The sequence below is a fragment of the Chelmon rostratus genome, chromosome 3, assembly GCF_017976325.1.
Source record: "Chelmon rostratus isolate fCheRos1 chromosome 3, fCheRos1.pri, whole genome shotgun sequence".
Lineage (NCBI taxonomy): Eukaryota > Metazoa > Chordata > Actinopteri > Chaetodontiformes > Chaetodontidae > Chelmon > Chelmon rostratus.
This window is the reverse complement of record NC_055660.1, coordinates 31011917-31032792: the sequence shown is the minus strand read 5'-3', so window position 1 is coordinate 31032792 and position 20876 is coordinate 31011917. Positions and strand designations below refer to the sequence as shown.

Sequence of the window (20876 nt, the reverse complement as noted above, 5' to 3'; positions counted from 1 at the left end):
AGACTTCCCACAAGTCAGAGCTGAAGAAGCCTTTTGGATGAGAAGCGAAACATCTTCTAGAAGCTCAAACAAGTCCAGTTGCCTTTTGGAAAAACCTTAGAAGTACCATGACCTGAATGAATGACAATCTCCACAGACTGTCCATTTACTCCTTTACAAAAAGAAGACAAGTATTCTAATTTAACTGATATTGTGTGTGTTTTTTTTGTGTGTGTGTAGGTCTTTCTACTCTTCAGGTAATACTGGACACTGCAGCAGAGAAAAAATGGGTTGTCACAGCAATAAATGTAGGAAATCTGAAAGATGAGAGGAAGGATGAAGCCTACCGCTCTCTGTTTCAGGTACTGATTTATTATTTTGTTCATACATAGCACTGAACCCACACTCACAACAAGCATTTTTGGAAACACCAAGGTACACAAAAACACTATGGAAAAAGGGTGGTATTTGTTACAGCCAGTACCACAGATTACATCTCAAGCTCGGTAGCGTTGTGTCCATTGGATAGTGTTGACCACCTACCCGTTATGCCCCTCTTATAAAGTTCCTTCCTGAAAACTAACTGAACCTAACTCTGTTGCCAAGTAGGTGCCCTGATATGTGCAGTTAGAAGGTAGGCGTGTCTCCTTGCCACCAGCTTAAACAGTTCTCAGTTATAACCTATTAGGGTAATACTCTATGGGCCTGAGAATCAGACCCTTTAATTGGAGACCTCGTTCAGTACTTCCTGTACAGGGGATGTAAGGGGTGGGTGGATAAAAGAAGGAAAACTAACAGAGAGTACAGGAAGGGAGATAAGTGGGCTTGATCCCCCCTTATAAAAATGCTCCCAGACCCAGTTAAAGAGAGGTCCAGTTTATTAGGGATTGATAGCCAATTTTATTTAAATGAGGAAAAATGAGAAACGAGTTAAAGGAAGACAAAAGATGGGAGATATGATATTCATGACAAATGTATCAAGTATTTTAGAATACTTCATGACAAGTATGCAATGATAAATAATAGCTGTTGGAGGTTATCAGTGTTGGGGAAGTTGTGGATGTAATGCTTAAAAGCTTTTAATAATAATCATGATAATAATCATAATACTGTAAATATTGTCATTGTAACAATAATGACAAAACGCAAAACACATGAGATCAATCACTTTTTGTTAAAATACACATATTTACTACAAACATCCTCTGCATTTTTGCAGTCCAACATTTGTATATTAAAAATAACTTTTTTATAAAAGTAATTATAAAACATCTCCAGAATATGATAGATACTTAATCTCCAAAGATAAATTTACAGTTTCTCTTTGGAGATAAAACATCTCCAGAATATAAACAAATGCATAAATCTGCACAGAAATAGAAAAATATTGCAGAAATACGTTTTTTTGTAAATTCATGGATTTATCCAGTCCATTCACAAGGACCATCCTTTAGAGCCCATTAATAGTATCTTTACAGCTTTATGCTTTTATTTTATGTGATATTTACTGTAAATTCCTGTCAAATATTGGTTTTATAATGTACAAAAAATCATGAACATGGAATAATTGTGACAGTTTACTCACAGTTGATATACCTTGAATGTCTATAGCTCTGTTTGTAGTCCAAAATTGCATGGTTGCACATTTCCAAGTCTGTGATATAGTTATCAGAGTTATGATTTTAACCCATCCCACAATATGATTATCTTGTCTTGGTCTGATGACTGAGTTGATAAAAGCCACAGCTCATGTAAATTTGTAAGGCCACTATCCTACACAGTATATGAGAATACAAGTACTCAGAGGGTAATGGACGAACACCCTTGGAATCCTGTGGGAGTAGGAAAAAACTGCCAGAAAAGTTGTAGACTACAGACACCACCTATAGTTTAACCTGAGATGATGACAACACAGACTGATACAATGGAGCCTACATCAAGGCTCCATGGCGAAAGGCCACATAGCTAGGATCATCTTAGAAAAGGCACAGAACCGTCTACTAAATGAAAGAGTGAGGAAGATTCATTTCACCATTCAAACTTTGAATAAAACAGTTGACGACTTACTCCAGAAACTGAAGCAAGGAATGACCTAACCTACAGTGATGATCCAGCAACACAAGGAAAGCAGAACAATTTACCTGGAGGCAAAAAAAAACCCAAACACACACACACACTGGATGAAACACTTGACAGGTGGGTGAAGATCTTGTCAGACAGGGAACTTACCCAACCAGTGCAAAATGTCCTAGCCGAGGGATTAAATTTGTCACACCACAGCATTTACCATTAGTGGAGCCCATCAAAACAACAGAATCAGTGATAAGGAAAATCAACTTAACATAAATGTAGGCAGAGCAGATCAGGTTGAAGGTATTGATGGCTTTTTGCGTCTTCCAACCTCATCATATATATGAAACATATAAAAACACTGAGATGAGGCTGTATCCTGGAGAAACCACCCCACGTATGGACTTCCCAAAATTCACAAAGCAGGATTAACTCAGTTACATTGCCAGTATATATCTCAAAAAACACAGATGTCCTGTACAGGAACAGCCAAAGTCGTCTCCATCTTCTGAGAAGACTGAGGTCCTTTGAAATGCATGGAACACTGTTAAAAACTTTTATGACTCCGTTGTGGCATCTGCAATCTTCTACACAGTGGCCTGCTGGGTTGCAGGTTGCACGCAGATGTTTTGCTTTGGCAGTAACTTAAACAATTGAGTTAAATTAACACAAGTTATTCTTTCTCCTTGAAGATAAATAAAGTATCTATCTATTCATATTCAATGAACCTATGTATTTTGTATTGATAATGTGTGATTGACACGTTTCAATAAAGTAATTTGAGCTCTCAAAACATTTTAATTCTTCACCATTTTGTCACTTTATTCCAACACTATTCAATAACTTTTACTCCAAATTATTTGGTCACTTAAATACTACATGTTATTTTCATGTGACATGCTAGTATTATATTCTAGTGTCAAATACAAATTTTCCAATGGAGACCTTAAGCAGATTGTTTGTGTTGTTCTCTTCCAAGTAATGTCAGTTTTTCAGTGTTTTATCAAGTCAATCACTGCATAAAAATTAGACCTTTTCTTTTCAAAAAGGTTATAGGCAACCATCTTGGAAGAGAACAATGCAAACATTCTGTTTAAGGACTCTATTGTCAAGATTAAATTAAATAACAATTGCAATTGTAGACAACCCAATGTAACTATTGAACTGATTTGTAATGCAAAAACAAATAAAGACAAATAGAGACTAAAATTGAAGAATGCTGCCAATCAACAACTTGTGGCAGAGATGAAGAGGGGAAAAAACTGGCCCCGTCCACATGGCAGTTACAGAATAAACACTTAACAATGAACGCTGTGATTTGTTGTGGGTTGCTGATTGTTCACCTGGAAATTCAACCTGCAAAATGCAGGAGAGCAAGTGTGAGATTTAAAAGTCCTCTTGCGTGGAGCAAACCGCCTCACATGCACAACAGTAAGCTCTCCTTACTGGAGCAGTTTTGTCTTTAAGTTTTTGGCTTTTCTAGAGAGTTGAGTCACATCCAACTCCATTACCACCTTTTGAATCACCTTGAAAGTGTAGTGGAGCTGTGACAGGTAACTTATGTTCAAGTAGTAAAAAAGTCCAAACAGCATGGCTGTTGCAAGCGCCATTTTATCCAGATCCTGAAGAACCACCACACCCTCGATGATGATGCCAGCATCAGAAAAGTCATTGCCTGGCGTCTCTCTGGTGACGTAGATTCTCACTGTTGTATTCTCCATGGCACTCAGAGCAGTGGCCTCAGTCATGTCCTGGTTAATGATAAAACATTTCTTGAAGCCTTCTTTTATAAACTGATCTCTTTTGAATGCAGTGATTCTAATGCTGTAGTTTATTTAAACCCATGTAAGCAGCATAGTAGATTACTGTTGCTAAAGATTACCCTGCCATGCTACCATTCATGGTCCATTTCTGAGAAAAGACAAAACATAGACATAACAACTTCTCAGGAATCAGGAATCATTTATTGTCATTACACAAGTTTCCAAGTGCAACGAAATTATGTTCAGTTACAACTGTCCCAGAGGACACAATGGCACAAAAGACAGTACAAATAATTGACATGGGAAGACAGGGACAGGAGAACCACGATGCAGCCAGAAGGGCGGCGCTTCACTTACGTAGATGAAAAACAAATGAAAACAGGAGGGGAGGGAGAGGAGAAAAAAAAGCTTATCTCAGACTGTGCCCATTGGGGGGGGCGCACAGTGTGGGCTTGGTTAAAAAAAAAAAACCTCAGCACAAGCTGAGACTGTAACACCTGCACATGTGGGTGGGTGACGGAAGTTCGGGGGGGGGGGTTGCAGCTCCTACAGGGTGCCGTCCTCAACCCTTGGCCTACTATGCCGTGCGGGGGAAGGAGGGGGGTGAGGAGCCAAAGAAGGTGTTGAATTGAGGGTAAGGGTGAATGTCCCAGAAGGAGGTGGGGGGTCGGAGCATCTTGTCTGCAGAAACATCCAGGAGAGTGGAGAGATAAGCGTCCTTGAGAAGGCCGTTTATGTCTGGGAGCCAATGGAGATAACAATTGTTTTGGGACGGGCCAACACTGGAATTTTTCTGTCTGCCCTTGAGTCTCTCTGGTCTCACGGTGGCTTGCTCCAAAATGTCCGAATTAGTGAACAGATTCAGCCGAGCCGAGCCGACAGCTTCTCCAGGTTGTTATCCGACCGGCGAAGGAGCTCAGGAATCGCATGTGCTGGCAGCCCTGCACATTCCCTCGATCAAGGCGAGCAGTTTGCCAATTTCCGCCAGGGTCTCATAGTTATTCCCTGGCTCTCAAGGAGAAAGCCTAAGATCATAAATCCAATTGTGTATGCGTCTTCAACACTCTCAACGGAAAGAACTGACAGACACACGATCCTCCACTTCTCCCAGGAGTCCAACGTGTAGCCAGCTGCGAACTTTCCGTCAGGGCAGGCGGGGTCTCCTTTTGGAGGAGAATGCAGAGAGAGGCTCCGAGATAGTTTAGACAGAGACAGCACAGGACAAAGAGCAGTAGCAGGGTAGATAAGGGCAGGGAGGGAGCGAAAGAAAAAGCGTCCGCCTTCTTCGAGAGCCAGGGAAGAACCTTCTAGATCAAATGAATAGAAGCCTCCACGCTTTACATTTGATTTTGTTTGAAAGACACTGACCCATCAGAAGCCAGGTTATGCCACTCAGAAGATTGACTGGAAAATGCAGGCTACATCCACACCAGGTGGCCCAAGGCAGCCTCTTTTAGCTTCACAATTTGGATAGCACAAGTGTTGGGCCTCTGTTGGGCCAATTTCTTTCAAACCAAAACTAATGTAAAGATTGAATTCTCCTCATTTTTCCTGGAAGTTGTTTTTATGTTGCTGGATGATTTTTTATCATTAACCTGGACTTATTATACTCCAGGGCTGTATCCCAGTCCCAACTCCACCTTTCTCAGATTAGGGTCAGCACAGTGTGCGAAGAAGATGGAATTCTCCTTCTTTCACGAGAATCACAAATTTGAAGTGTTTTTACACTGGTGTGACCCCTAATATAAGAGAAACAATATCTTTTTGCTCTGTGGCAGAGGAGTCAAAATAGGTGGTTTTACACTTTCATAATAGGGGGGTATGGAGAAAAAGTGGACTCTTTGGACCCTAACTGTGTTCAATTACATCTGGGAGGTCATTTAGAGCATCAGCACTACTACCTGGCTGAGCATCCTCACCAATGTCATCATCAGAAGTATTGGAAGCAGATTCTGGGGAAGCAAGGATGGCCGATAATACAATTCCGGGTTTAAGATCCTTTGGTGAGGTGAAGACCTGTGAGGACAAAATGATGTTTAATTCAAAAATGCATTCTTGAAATATCAAATAGAGAACAACAAGTTAAGTCTAATGAGGACTCCCTCAACTACTTATGACCGAATTCACAGATGTATTAATGAGGTGGCCAGTGTGTGTATACATGTGCTGAGTGACTGAATAAAATCTGTAATGCATTATGACTACAGTAACTTTAAAAGCAAATACAGCATCCTGTTCTCACCACAAGAACTTGAGCCTATGAGCATGTCGCTGATGACGAGCCTATGAGCATGTCGCTGATGACGTAGCAGAGATTGTTCGATGGCCAAATCTCACTAGCACTACGGTGCAGTTAACACACAATGTAACTGAACAGTCAGTTGGCAAACTACTTCAAACAGAAGTGTTAAATGCACCCAAGATGCTTACATAAATCCAAGAGATGGCCAGTCTCCCTTTTTCACTGTAGCTACTTGGGTGAAGTCAACAAACATGCAAAACTTATGGATCTCTGTATGATGATTATTCCTTATGAAGTTTGAGGGCCTTGAAATTTAGGGCCAGATACTGAACCCCAAATTTCTCCCAATGCTGTGTTATCAGTGTAAGTGTTCATGTGAATGGTAGCTGCTCATAATGAGCAGGTGGCCCATAGCCACCTTTAACAGGAATTCTCAGTAGAATAACTAAAGTTTTTTACTAAAAACTAAAGTTTTTTTACTGTAATTTGACAGTAAGTGTATGGCAACTTTTAAGTGGTTTCTTGTTAATTTGAAAATCAGGATTGTTCCAAATGGGAGTAAAGCTAGATGGTGCAAAAGAGATGTTTGTGGAAATTCCCAGTTTGATTAATATTATTTATAGAAGTTGATTTGCCAGAGAGTAATGGTAAACATTTGGTGCTTTAGGTCAAGAGTTGCCAATTTGATTCTTGGTATCTTGTTTTTCCAGGAGAATTTAGAGATAATTGAATCTATAGATTTTAACCAGATGAGGGTTGGTTGAGTTGGGATCACCATAAATAGACAATTTGTTTTATGAAATATTGTCATTTTAACAGTGGCTATTATACCCATAATTGACGGTGGGCAGTTTATTGTGTCAAAGGCTGTTTTTGCATCTGAGGTGGCTATGGTGGCTAGATAAGGTGATGAATAATCCACCAAAAAGTGCCATGTGTTACTGAATGAGTGTCTACCAGTCCGCCACTGGTTTGATCTGGGTGAATTATGAATGAAATTACCTTTTCTATTCTGTAAGCTAATGCTTTCTGGATTAAAAACTAAAAACTGTGGAAGGACAGCTTCCACAGTTTGTAATTGGAGTTGGCAGGCTGTATGAGGCATTAACTCAGGTTACTACAGACAAGAAAAAACTCAAAATCACCTTTCGGCCAGAAGAACAAAGTACAACAAAGAAAAGCCACAAGAGGCAAAGTATCAACAGAAAGCTCAAGTGGTAACAAAGTGACAAGGTAACTAAAATCACCATTAAAGGGAAAAACTGGATTAAGCCGATAAAGGAAACTCACAAACCAAAAAAAGTGGAACAAACTTCTTCAAACAGGAGGAGCGACGCAAGAGACAGGTGCTCACTAGCCAGAGTAGCGAGAGGCACTGACACACAGAGGCCAGAGTGGGGGCTGCTTATAAAGGGCCGGTGATTAGCCGATTGGAAACAGGTGTGTCTCAGCTTTCTCCGCAGGGTGATTAGCACCGCTCCTCTCCTGCTCCGGCCTGAAACAAAAGAAGCACACAGTAAGTGTCTAGCAAGGAAACCAAGAATTCACAACTATAACCACTCAGTAGTCTGGTGCATGAGCCCGATGTCGATCCGCCAGTCTTCGGCTCCGTTCTTTCGTTCTCACGTGCCTCTCGCTACCTGGCGAAACTGAGCCTGAATGGAGGGAACCACTGTGTCCGGCTCCTGGCTAGGGAACGGGGGGGCTGGTACCCTCCTATCACCATAAATGGTGACATGCCAGTGGCTGAGCTGATCAGGGAGTTGTGGGCATATTCAATCCAGGGAAGATGTGTGGCCCACAAGGCCGGGAGACGCGCAGTGAGGTCTCCAAATCTTGGTTGGCCCTCTCAGTCTGGCCATTTGACTGTGGGTGATAACCTGAGGAGATGCTGGAAGATGCCCCCAGTGCCCAGCAGAATGCCATCCAGACCTGTGATGTGAACTGTGGTCCCCGGTCTGAAAGTCTGAGAACATTCTGGACCAACAGATTAGCGGTGAAACGGTCTACAATGGTAAGAATAGTGTTATTACCTTCAGAAGGGGGTAGGCCAGGAACAAAACCTCTGGTCTCCTGAACAGTGCCCACCGAACCTGACATGAGTTGAGCCGATGCACTGAGCGGAGGTAGGCCAGGTTCTTATGATCAGTCCATACGATGAAGGGCTGAGCTGCCCCCTCCAACCAGTGACGCCACTCCTGCAGGACCAGCACCACTGCCAACTGTTCCCGGTTCCCCACGTCCATGGGGGAGAGCCAGTGAGAGAAGAAGGCGCAGGGGTGTAATCTGTTGAAATGGCAATGGGCAATGGGAGAGCACCCTGACCCCAGGGTGCGAGGCATCAACCTCGACCACAAACGGCTCGGGATCTGGATGGATAAGGACAGGTGCATTAGTAAACATCCACTTGAGGTGTTCAAAGGCAGCATTAGCATCTGGTGACCAGGTGAAGGCGATTTTGCTGGGGGTTGTGACGGGTCGGTGCTATTTTGCTATAGTTCCTTATGAATCGGCGGTAAAAATTGGCAAACCCTAAGAATCTTTGGAGTCGTTTGTATGTGAGGTACGAGGTATGAGGTACTGGCCATGGCTGGATGGCCTCAATTTTTGCTTCTCCACTACGTACCCTCAAAACTGTACAGAGGAAACATGTAAGTCACATTTCTCGGCTTTGACAAATAACTTATTTTCCCTCAGCCGGCGCAAGACATCTCTGACATGGTTAATGTGTTCATCTAGTGTGCATGAGAAGATGAGGATGTCATCTAAAAAAAACAAACACTGGTTCAATAAATCTCTGAAATCATCATCGACGAGAGCCTGAAAAAGCCTGGGTTGGTTAACCTAAAAGCATTACCAAGTATTTAAAGTGTCCAAGGTCTGTGTTGAAAGCAGTTTTCCACTCATAATGCGTTGGGCAGATCCAATTTGGTAAATATGCCTGCCTCATGCAGTGGACTAAAGGCAGAGTCAATGAGGGGTAGAGGATGCTTATTTTTTAACATTTTGTTGATTCCAGTGTAGTCAATGCAGCGTCTTGTCCTCCTTCTCCACGAAGAAGAGGCCCACCCCTAGTGGAGAAGAGAAGGGTCGAATAAGACCTGCAGCTAGAGAGTCATTAATGTATTTTTCCATGGCCTCCCGTTCAGGCTGGGAGAGTTTATAAAGTCAAGCAGTCGGGTGGGGGGCGCCTAGGAGTTAAGTCAATGGCACAGTCATGCGGTCAGTGAGGGGGAAGATAACAGGCAGCAAGTGTCCCTCCTGGGACACAGCTAGTTGCGGATCTGCCTCTGGTGCTCCGCCGGCGTGAGGTGAGCTCGTCCCAGCTGCATGGGTTGGTTGTCAGGTGTGCCGAAGGTCGGGCCGTGGTTGGACACCGTGGATTCAGCCAGCAGGCAGTGAGGACCCGCGGGAAGCTGACCCCTCAGCCTTTCTCTTCGCGAAAGATAACTCAATTAAGAAAAGCCACAAGGGGCAAAGTATCAACAGAAAGCTCAAGCGGTAACAAAGTGAAGTAATGGAGGAACTAAAAATCACCATTAAAGGGAAAAACTGGATTAAGCCAATAAAGAAAACTCACAAACCAAAAACTCATGAAGTGAAACAAACTTCTTCAACGTGTGTGTTTACAGAGCTTCATTTCAACCCACAGGCCTGATCAACATTAAGGACTTTGATGTTGAATGTTGTTAAATACTCGTCTGTTTTTTAGGACCTGGAGATCCGTAAGGAGCGACGCATCATCCTGGACTGTGAACAAGACAAAGTCAAAGACATCATGGAACAGGTTGATTCCAATTTTGTCACTCTTGCTATTAGTTCTGCTTGTATGTAATCGAAGTAATATCCGTCCATCACCAAGTAACAACAATACTGGATGTCTTTGTCAAATACAACACCATTTCCAAGTGTCCTCTTAGATAATCTAAGATTGCTTTTTTTTTCCCTACTGCTATTGCCTGCTGCCCCTAACACCCGAATTTCCCCAGCTGGGGATTAATGAAGTCTTATCTTATTTTATCTTGCTTTATCTTTATCTTATCTTACGAATTGCATTAGATGATTTTATTTTTAAAAAACACCTTTTTCCTGTATATTTTTATAGCTGTATTTTTTTTATTTTTTTTTTTGGTGTTGCTTGTTTAATACTTGTTTGTAAGCATCTATTTACCAAACTTTAATTTTGCTCATTTTCTCCAAAGCACATTAACTGGTTACTTTTAAATGAAAAGCAACACAGATCCTAATCAGTTCCTTACCATAGATGCTCTAAATACTAATAGTAGGGACTTTGTGCCCCATTTACTCTTATTTCAAATCTCTAATATCTAAATAAAAGTCTAGAAGAGATTAAGGATAGTTTCATTCACACTCTGTTACATATGTAAGTCTGTTGGACATAACAGCAGCTTGGTGTGCCTTTTATTTGATCATAAGTATAGAAATGGCTTGCTGTTTAATGAGCCCATAGCTACATTCAGTACAACTTTAGTGAACCTACCTGCCAATATCACAATAGATAGACCATGGACGTATTAAGAAAATCAGAGAGTGAGTGGCTATTTCCACAGATTGCTCACTGGTATAGAGTCACAATGGAAAGAGTACAGGGTATGCATTTGGAGAGACGTATGCATTTACACCTTTTTAACATCTGAGTAGAATGCATCTCAAACTACCTCTGATTTCAATCTGTCTTGAATGCTTTTTGGATGCATTTATATACATAGCTTTTTTGAGATTGGACATCTGATGCATGAGATGAATATCTGTATTTGCAGTGGGGTGTGAAGGGCTTGTTTTAGAGTATTCACATTTCAACTAGGTGACAGGTCTAGGAACCGTAATTTTATTTTATTAGGACAATGCAGCAGAAGAAGGACCCTAAATATACAGCCAAAGCAAGATTTCTAGGGCCAAACATGTAAATGTCTTGAGTGTGTGTGACTGGTGACTTCAGAGAGTCAATGCAAAGGTTTCAACCAATGATTAAATTACGTTTATGTTATTTTTTTCTCTTCTCTTGTATTTGGCCCTATTAACTGGGGTACTATAAATAAAAAGTACATGATTCCTACGTAGTTGTTCTAATGTGGAACTGAACACCCTCAACAAGTCACAAAAATTTAATTCAATAATTTCTGTTTAATTTCACATTTGAAGCACTGGAATACAACACAGTGCAATGTATACTTATGACACTTCTTTCACTATCTATCATTTTTGTTTTTTTTATTCACTCCTTAAAGCTTAATGATAGATGAGGGTTTGGTGTGTTGTGTGTCAATCAATTAAATCTTCACTTTCTGACTCAGCATCCTGTTTGTGTGGCTGGTCCAGCTGCTGTGTTACTCTGTCTGTTCATGTTGTGCCCTGACTCCCCACAGCTAGCCAAAGTGTGGCTGTCCAGTGAAAACCACGTATGTATCTCCAAAATTGATTGTGATTTGGAATATTTCTAATAAACTGAAGGAGCAAATGTACTTTTACAGGTTGAGGAATTCCTACATCTTAAGCTTAATAAACCATTTAAAAACCAACTAAAAAGAGTTTTTTAGCTCATGAAAAGTAGAACATTTGGAAATTCGTGTTTTTCACAGGACACAAACGCTAGAATGGTTATGTTATGGTTTCATGACAGTTTACTAATTGTATTTTGTGTATTATTGACATGGTTTGTACTCTTTTCCAATCAGGTGATCACTATAGGCAGGCATGTGAAGGGATACCACTATATCATCGCTAACTTGGTGAGTCACTGTCTGTCTCTGTTTCAACCAGACCAAATTCTTCTTATTCATGGCTGATGGCTGTTAAAAAAATGGTAATATAAATGATAGAAACACGAAAATCAGTATACCTCTCTTACAGTTTTAATAAAAACTGGTCACTTTCTAGAGACAAACTACATGGCCTGCATGGTCTCAACTAAAGATAAAGTATGAAGGGTAAATGTAAATCCAATCTTACACTGATTTTTTTCATCGTTGTTCATGTTGTTGATCTGTTCCAGGGTTTTGTAGATGGGGACCTCTCTAAAATCCAGTATGGAGGTGCAAATGTATCTGGCTTTCAGATAGTAGATTTTGATGATCCTGTGGTAGCAAAGTTTGACCAACGATGGGAGGCTCTGGAAGAGAAGGAGTATCCTGGAGCTGATACACGGATCAGAGTAAGATTTGCACATTCAACATTAGTTCATATGGTAGTTTTAGTTATTAAAAATGGTTCCAAGAAAAAAATATGGTGTGTGAGGAGGATTCAGATTAAATTGAGCTAGTCCAAGGATCAGAGTAACATAATAATGCTAATATTGTGTATAATAATCTAACGCAACTCTCCATATACTTTTGTACATTTTTTTTGACATTTGCTGTTAAATTCTACATGTGTTACAAATGATGTGGACCTATTGGCCCTATTGTTGTGCTGTGCAACAACCAACATAAGCATTTCTCCTACGCTTTTCCTGACCTTGAAATTCTCCTTTCTTGTGTGTGTGGTATTTTGGTACTTAGTACAGAGTGCAAAATGGACATGTGGGAGGAGTGGCACATGCAGGTGGGAGGTACATTCAAATTAAGCAGCACAAAGTCAGTTGTTGGTATTTTTCTTCCTCTTTGGGAAATTCCTGATTTTGGCTTTTTTTTTTTTTTTTTTTTTTTTTTTTTTATTCTTAGTGTAATAATGAGCTGCCAGAGAAACATATATAGTTTAACAGGTCATGTAACCCCAGTCGATGGCCCTCATGCAAGAACCACAGAGCAGACAGCACAAAGATCATGGTCTAACATTTGTTATCATAGCTCAGCACTGACATGGCGTTATTGATGTGATGATGATTTTTGCCACATTTCTGTGTCTTTCAGTATACCTCAGCCCTTACCTACGATGCTGTCCATGTGATGACAGAGGCGTTCCGCTTCCTTCACAAGCAGAGAATAGACATGAGTCGTCGTGGCAACAGTGGGGACTGTCTTGCCAATCCTGCAGTGCCCTGGGCACAGGGTGTGGAGATTGAACGTGCCCTCAAACAGGTAACCATGCATTATACCCTCCTAGGTAAGAAGAGTGATTGACTGACCCAGTTCTGTTTTAGCTGGTAAGTAAGTGGTTAGTCTCTGTGAGGGAGACAATGGGAAATGAAGCTGAAAAGAGAGACCTCTTTGAAAACTCTCCTGTGTTTATTGCTGTTGGGAAGCTCAGTAATGATTCAGTTTAGACCTGAATGAATGGGGCCGCTGCATTGGCTCCATGGAGGTTGCTAATGCAGGGTCATTCAGCAACCAGAAGGCTTGACTGTGCTTGATCGAGAGCCACGCTTCTTCAATCCAAAAACTTGAGAAATATATTTTTTTAAACTCTGTTAATCCTTAAATTGCTTTTGAGAGAACAGTCTCTCCATAAGGTTAATTTGGTGGCTATTCAGGAGCTTTCAGTCATGCTACTTGGTCTTCCTCAGCAGAGGGAGGACACGTTTCATTATTATACATGTTCAAATTTAGGTTTCTGTTCTTTCCCCTGGGGTTGCTTTCATTCAAGGTCCGTGGCCAAAGGGAGGTAGTAGGCTATATTGTTAGTTGCATGTCAACTTTTTGTGGGAGTTAAAATGGGTGGTGAAAACTTGAAAATGTTGTAAAAAAATGCACATTAAATCAAGACTTTTGTATGTGGAGCTCTGTGAGATGCCCTCCACAGCTGGCTCAGCAGTATCCCCTTCTTTAATTTCAACAACTCTAGAGAGAGACAGAATATAGACGTTTGAAATGAATTTGAAAAGCTTCGACTGCTTAGCACTGCTGCTTGTGGTTTATTTAAGTTAATTAAAAATGTCTTAATAAACCTTTTTAAAAATTACTTTACATGTGAGAATGTTCATGCTCTGTTATTTTTACAATAAGAATATAGCCAAGAGTCATGAGTCACTATATAATGGTTACATTTTTAAAAATGAAATAAATGTTGTTTTTTCTTTTTTTTTTTTTAATACACTTTTTATTAATTTTCAACAAGGAAAAACATACATACATACATACCAACCATACACAGGTCAAACAAAGCTCCAACAGAGCCTCTAACAAAAAGTAAGGTAAAAATAAAAAGCAAAAAATATAAAAAATACAAACACACAGAGGGAGTCCGACATAGACAATAGACCTACACCAATATGAATATATGTATACAAATAATGACTGGTGACAGAGGTTAGCTTAAGGGTGCAACCCACAGTTGTATCAAGATGCTGCGGTATAAGGGCCCCTATTTTCATATATAAATCTTCTTTTTCTTGCAGCCTGTAACTAAGACGTTCATAGGAAGCAATCTTGGTCATCTCATCAAACCATTCCTTCACCTGCAAAACTTCTTTTGTTTTCCAGTGTCGCAGTACTATCCTGCAACCAGTAATAAGTGCTGTTCTACACCATATCGTCTGGTGGACAGTAAGACCACTTCCCTTTGGCAGCACACCTAGTAAACAGAGCAGCGGTTGTTGTACCAGAGTGGAGGACATCACAGTGTTAATAAAGGAGATAATCTTAAACCATAGTAAGTCTATCATAGGGCATGAATACAACATATGAACAAAAGTACCACGAAAAACATCACATCTCCAACACAAGTCAGAATTTCTAAGTCCCAATCGTGCCATTTTACATGGGGTCCAGTAAGTTCTATTAATAATTTTATAATTAATCAAACGGGTCTGCATTTCCCTTGATACTTTAAACCATGATTCAATAATTTGCGCCCATGTTTCACCAGATATCTCTTCCTCTTCATAACTGGGTAACTGAGACCCCCTCAATAGGTTGTAAAAGCATGCTGATTTTCTTTTGAAGTGCCCATCCTGTACCATTCTGGTTTGTATTTCAGTTCTAGATGTAAGTGGAATTTTTTTAAGATGTGACAAGATACAGCTCCGTAACTGGAGATACTTCCAAAAATCCTTGTTTGGGAGTTTGTACCTTCCCCTTAATTGTTCAAAAGAAAGAACCTGGTCTCCATCAAATAAATCCCCAATATAAACAATTCCCAGCTTAACCCAACCAGCCCATGTAAATATTTTTCTACCTATCTTAAGGCTTTTATTGTACCACAAGGTAGTTTTTTTGGTAAAATTAGGATTTAAGCCCATGATTTTGTGCGAGGTTTGCCATGCCTCCTGTGAGAAGGCAAGGATTGGGTTATCATAGGGGATCATATCATTGGTTTGAGTAATAAAAGCCTGAGTCGGGCAGGGGTATGTAAGTTCCTCCTCTATAGACACCCACATAGGAGTTTGGTCAGCTGACATATATAATTTCAACAGTTGTTTGAGACAGAAAGCATACTGATACCAGGCTATATGAGGGAGGCCCAGACCTCCATCCTCCATAGTGGCATAAAGTTTTGTCTGATTTATATATGGTTTTTTACCTGCCCATAAAAAGTTGTATACAGCTTCATTTTATTTCACTAATGCATTATGTGGCAAGCTTAGTGGTGGCATATTACTTATGTAATTAATTTTGGGGACTATTACCATCTTTAAAATATTAATTTTCCCTATAAGTGACAATCCTAATTTTATCCAATTTTGTAATATAAGATCAATTTTATGAATTAGAGGAAGAAGGTTGATTACCATAATACTATCCAGCCGTGGAGTAATCTTTATACCCAAATATGTCAGGCCAGCTGGCTGCCATGAAAATGGCCATCCCTGCCTGATACTAGGTGGACAAATTCTTGATAGGGGCATTGCTTCAGACTTCGACCAGTTTATTTTATAACCCGAAACACCTGAAAATGAGTCAATTAGAGTGAGGATATGAGGTATAGTTATTGATGGACGCCTGCACAGTAATAAAATATCATCCGCATATAAAAGTAATTTGTGTTCCTTGCCACCAGCCTTAACACCAATTATATTATTATTTTGCCTAATCGCGATTGCTAATGGTTCGAGAACCAGAGCAAATAACAAGGAGGACAGAGGGCAACCCTGCCTTGTCCCTCTATGAAGCTGAAAAGGAGGAGATCTCCTGCCATTTGTTACTACAGATGCCTTGGGACTAGAATATAATAACCTAACCCATTTAATAAAAGAGGAACCAACACCAAATTTTTCTAATGACTGAAAGAGGAACGCCCACTCCACCCTGTCAAATGCTTTTTCAGCATCCAACGAAAAAGCCACTGTTATGTCTGTTTCGTTTCCAGCTTGCCACATGAGGTGAAGCAGCCTGCATAAGTTATCAGAAGAGGTCCTATTCTTAATAAAACCAACCTGGTCTGGATGAATGAGTTTTGGTAAAAAAAAACCCTCCAATCTGGATGCTAAAATGTTGGCAAGCAACTTAGCGTCGACATTAATCGGTGATACAGGGCGGTAGTTGCCACATTGCTGTGGGTCCCTATCTTTTTTATATATTAAGGTTATTATAGCTGTCTGCATACTATCTGGGAGAGAGCCTTTTTCTAAGGCGTCCTTAAAGACTTTGTGCAATTTTGGGGCAAGAATATCTGAAAAGACCTTATAAAATTCAGCTGGAAGGCCGTCTTCACCTGGAGATTTCCCACGCTGGAGGTCCTGTGTAGCCCTTTTAACCTCTTCCAATGTAATGTCTGCTCCAATTCAATCTTGTTCCTCCTGTGATAGAGTTGGACAATTTACCTTGGATAAAAAAGAAGTGATATCTTGTGTATTAGGGTTGCCTGATTTATAAAGACTTTGGTAAAATGTTGCGAATATAGCATTTATGTCCATGTCATCTGTTTTCAGTTCACCCTTATCATTCTGCACCCCAGGTATAATTGATTGAGTGTACTGCTGCTTTGCACTCTGAGCAAGAAACCTCCCTGTTCTCTCCCCTTGTTCATAGTATTTTTGTTTAGTTCTGAATAATGCATATTCCACTTTCCACTGTAATATAGAATTGTATTCTACTTTTAATTTGTTTAGTTCCAGAAGCATGGAGTGGTCAAATTGAGTGGAGTGCATGTTTTCCATTTTTTTAATACTCAACTCCAGTTCATGGAGACGTTGAACAGATCTCTTCTTCAAGTATGAACAGTGTTGAATGAGTCGCCCTCTAATAACAGCCTTAAAGCATCCCACTCCACGGCTGGATTTAACACCGAGCCTTCATTGTTCAACCAATAATCCAGGATCTCACTTTCAATAAATTCCACTGACTGTTCATTCCTGAGCAGAGACGAGTTAAATCTCCACCTAGTGGGCCGGCGCTTTGGTAACTGGCCCAAACGCAGTGCCATCCCCACCGGTGCATGGTCGGAAATTAAAATAGTACCTATCATTGTTTGTTCAGTAATAGAGAGTAATGATTTTGAAATCAAAAAATAATCTATTCTTGAATAAGAAGTGTGTGGATGGGAATAAAAAGTAAATTCTTTGTCTGAGGGATGAAAAAATCTCCAAGCATCTACTAAATGTAGCTCCTCTACCAGTGTATCAATTGCTTTTCGTGCCTGCGAGGGTCGTGAAACGCCCCATTTGTAGGTTTTATCAACCTCAGGATCCCTAACTTTGTTAAAATCTCCACCCACTATTATATATGAACTTCCAAACTGTGTAATTACATTACTGATATCTACAAAGAAACCTGGCAGGTCAGCTGTTGGAGCACATATATTCATAAAGGTACATCTAATACCAAAAAGTTCAGCGTCCATTGCTATCCATCTACCTTCTTCATCTGATTGTTGTTTGAGTACTTTGATATTAAAATTCTTCCGAATTAGAATAGCAACTCCCCTCTGACTAGAGCTCCCGGCACTATAAAGAACTTTCCCTACCCAGTCCCGTTGCAGTAATAGCACATCATTCTTTTCCAAATGAGTCTCCTGTAGAAAGACCAGGTCTGGGTTTTTCTGTTTAAGATACAAAAGAATCTTTCTCCTTTTGATGGCTGAGTTTGCACCCTTAACGTTCAATGATGTTAGTCTAACCACTTCACCCATAGTTTGTTATTAAATGTAGAATGCAACCAATACTTATGAGCATGTATCCAGAGATATTTACAGATATCCTGTGTGACGGCGGGTGCAGAGAGAGACCCAGGAGCGGAAACGGAGAAGGTTAACAAAAGTTTATTTTGCAACAACAGGCAATAACTGAAACAATCGCTGGCAGCGTGAAGTCCAAACAAAACACGAACTCAGAGAGGTCCAGAGAGTGCTGGGCTGTGTGGGCAAGGGAGGCACACGGTACGTGGAAGTATACTCTGGCGTCGAGGAGTCACTCCGCAGAGGTTAAATAGGCGTCCTAATCTCCTGAAGTGAACTCAGGTGTGCCCAAACACTCCTCGACGCATCGGGGGGGAGGGGAGCCTCAGGAAAACAAAACGTAAAGTTACAGCCCACAAAACAGAACACAGGAAATGGACCTTCAAAATAACAGCACAGACAATACCAACCGCCACAGTACCCCCCCCTCAACGAACGCCTCCAGGCGTTCTACCCGGCTTGTCCGGGTGAGCGGCATAAAAGTCCCGAAGGAGAGAGTCATCCAGAATGAGTCCCCTGGAGACCCAGGAACGCTCCTCTGGACCGTAACCCTCCCAATCCACCAAGAACTGGAAACCACGGCCGCGTGGACGGACATCCAAGATCCGTGACACCGTGTAGGCGGGATGACCATCAATGAGGCGGGGGGGAGGTGGGGCGGCGGCCGGCGGGCTGAGCTCGCTGGAATGCACCGGCTTCAACAGGGAAACATGGAAGGTGGGGTGGACCTTCATAGAGTCTGGTAGCTTGAGCCTGACGGCAGACGGATTAATGATCTTCAACACCTCGAAAGGACCGACAAAACGGGGAGAGAGCTTACGTGACTCGACATCCAACGGAAGATCCCGTGACGACAACCACACCTGCTGACCCGGTCGGTACTCGGGGGCGGAGACGCGGCGAGCGTCGGCCAGCCGTCGGTTCCTCTCCGTGGAGCGGGTGAGAGCAGCTCTGGCAGACTGCCATACCTCCTTAATCCTCCGGAGGTGCTCCTTCACAGAAGGGACGGATACCGCAGTCTCCTGCTCGGGAAACAAGGGAGGTTGATAACCCAAACAGCACTGAAACGGTGACATACCTGTGGCCGAACAGGAGAGGGAGTTGTGGGCATATTCTATCCAAGGCAGGTGTGTACTCCAAGAGACGGGATGATGAGCAGCCACGCAGCGAAGAGCGGACTCCAGATGTTGGTTAGCTCGCTCTGTCTGGCCGTTACTCTGGGGATGGTAACCAGAGGACAGACTTGCCGTGGCCCCCACCGCCTTACAGAACTCCTGCCACACCTGGGATGCGAACTGTGGACCCCGGTCCGAGACCACGTCGAGGGGAATTCCGTGAAGCTTGAACACATGAGTCACGAGTAGACTAGCAGTCTCGAGGGCAGAAGGCAGTTTAGGCAGAGGAACATAATGCACAGACTTGGAAAAGCGATCAATAATAGTTAAGATGACAGTGTTACCTTCAGATGGAGGAAGACCAGTAACAAAGTCCACGGCGATGTGAGACCATGGGCGGCTTGGGACGGGCAAGGGGTGCAGTAACCCCGCAGGGGGATGATGAGAAGCTTTTCCCCTGGCACAGACAGAGCAAGCGGCAATAAATGCACGGGTGTCGCGGTACATCCTCGGCCACCAGAAGCTCTGACGGAGGAACTGGAGGGTGCGGTGGAAACCAGGGTGACAGGTAAGTCTAGAGGAGTGAGCCCACTGGAGAACTTGCGACCGGACCGAATCCGGGACAAACTTGCGATCGGGGGGACCGGAACCAGGGTCCGGTTGTTGCTTCTGCGCCTGGAGCACGAGGGATTCGATCTCCCATGTAGCCATACCCACGATGCAAGCCGGCGGGAGGATGACATCCTGATGTTCCGAGTCCAGGGGAGGGGCATAGAGACGGGACAGGGCGTCGGGCTTAGTGTTACGGGAGCCGGGGCGATAGGAGAGGGTGAAATTGAACCGGCTCAAAAACAGAGCCCATCTGGCTTGGCGGGGATTAAGCCTCTTCGCGGTGCGTAAGTAGGCGAGGTTTTTATGATCAGTCCAGATCAAAAAGGGAACCGTAGCGCCCTCCAGCCAGTGCCTCCATTCTTGAAGCGCCCAAACCACAGCCAGCAACTCTCTATTCCCGACGTCGTAATTCCGCTCGGCCTGGGATAAGCGGCGGGAAAAGAAAGCACAGGGATGCAGTTTGTGAGTCTGAGGGTCTCTCTGGGAGAGGATGGCACCAGCACCGGAGTCGGAAGCGTCCACCTCGACCACGAACTGACGAGTGGGATCGGGGTGTTTGAGCACCGGGGCAGAGGTAAACAGTGCTTTAAGCTGGGCGAAAGCCTGTTGGGAATCGGGAGACCACTGGAAGGGGATTTTCACAGAAGTAAGTCTAGTGAGGGGAAGAGCTACCTTACTGTAGTCACGGATAAATCTGCGGTAGAAGTTAGCGAAGCCGAGAAACCTCTGCAACTCCTTCCGGGTGGTGGGAACGGGCCAATCCGTGACAGCTTGGATCTTGGCAGGATCGGGTCTTAGCTGACCCTTGGCGATGATATAGCCGAGGAAACCCACTGAGTCAGAGTGAAACTCGCACTTCTCCGCTTTAACAAACAATTTATTCTCAAGAAGTCTCTGAAGCACTAGTCTTACATGCTGTCTATGTTCCTCTAGATCTCGAGAGAAAATCAATATGTCATCTAAATAAACGAAAACAAACCGGTTTAACATGTCTCTGAGGACATCGTTAATGAGAGCCTGGAAGACAGCGGGGGCGTTGGTGAGACCAAAAGGCATGACTAAATATTCGAAATGACCTAACGGTGT

At 42.4% G+C, this 20876-nt stretch overlaps 1 protein-coding gene across 5 annotated transcripts in view; it reads left to right on the top strand.

The window, feature by feature from the left end:
* The window catches only part of LOC121627755 (glutamate receptor 2-like), a 155290-nt gene that overhangs the window by 58942 nt on the left and 75472 nt on the right, over window positions 1-20876 (top strand). For all 5 annotated transcript variants that reach the window (XM_041966799.1, XM_041966798.1, XM_041966797.1 and 2 more), the window contains 5 exons: window positions 220-341; window positions 9767-9841; window positions 11751-11804; window positions 12068-12226; window positions 12924-13091. In XM_041966799.1, the coding sequence (XP_041822733.1) occupies window positions 220-341; window positions 9767-9841; window positions 11751-11804; window positions 12068-12226; window positions 12924-13091 (578 nt within the window). The remainder of the gene's footprint in view (window positions 1-219; window positions 342-9766; window positions 9842-11750; window positions 11805-12067; window positions 12227-12923; window positions 13092-20876) is intronic.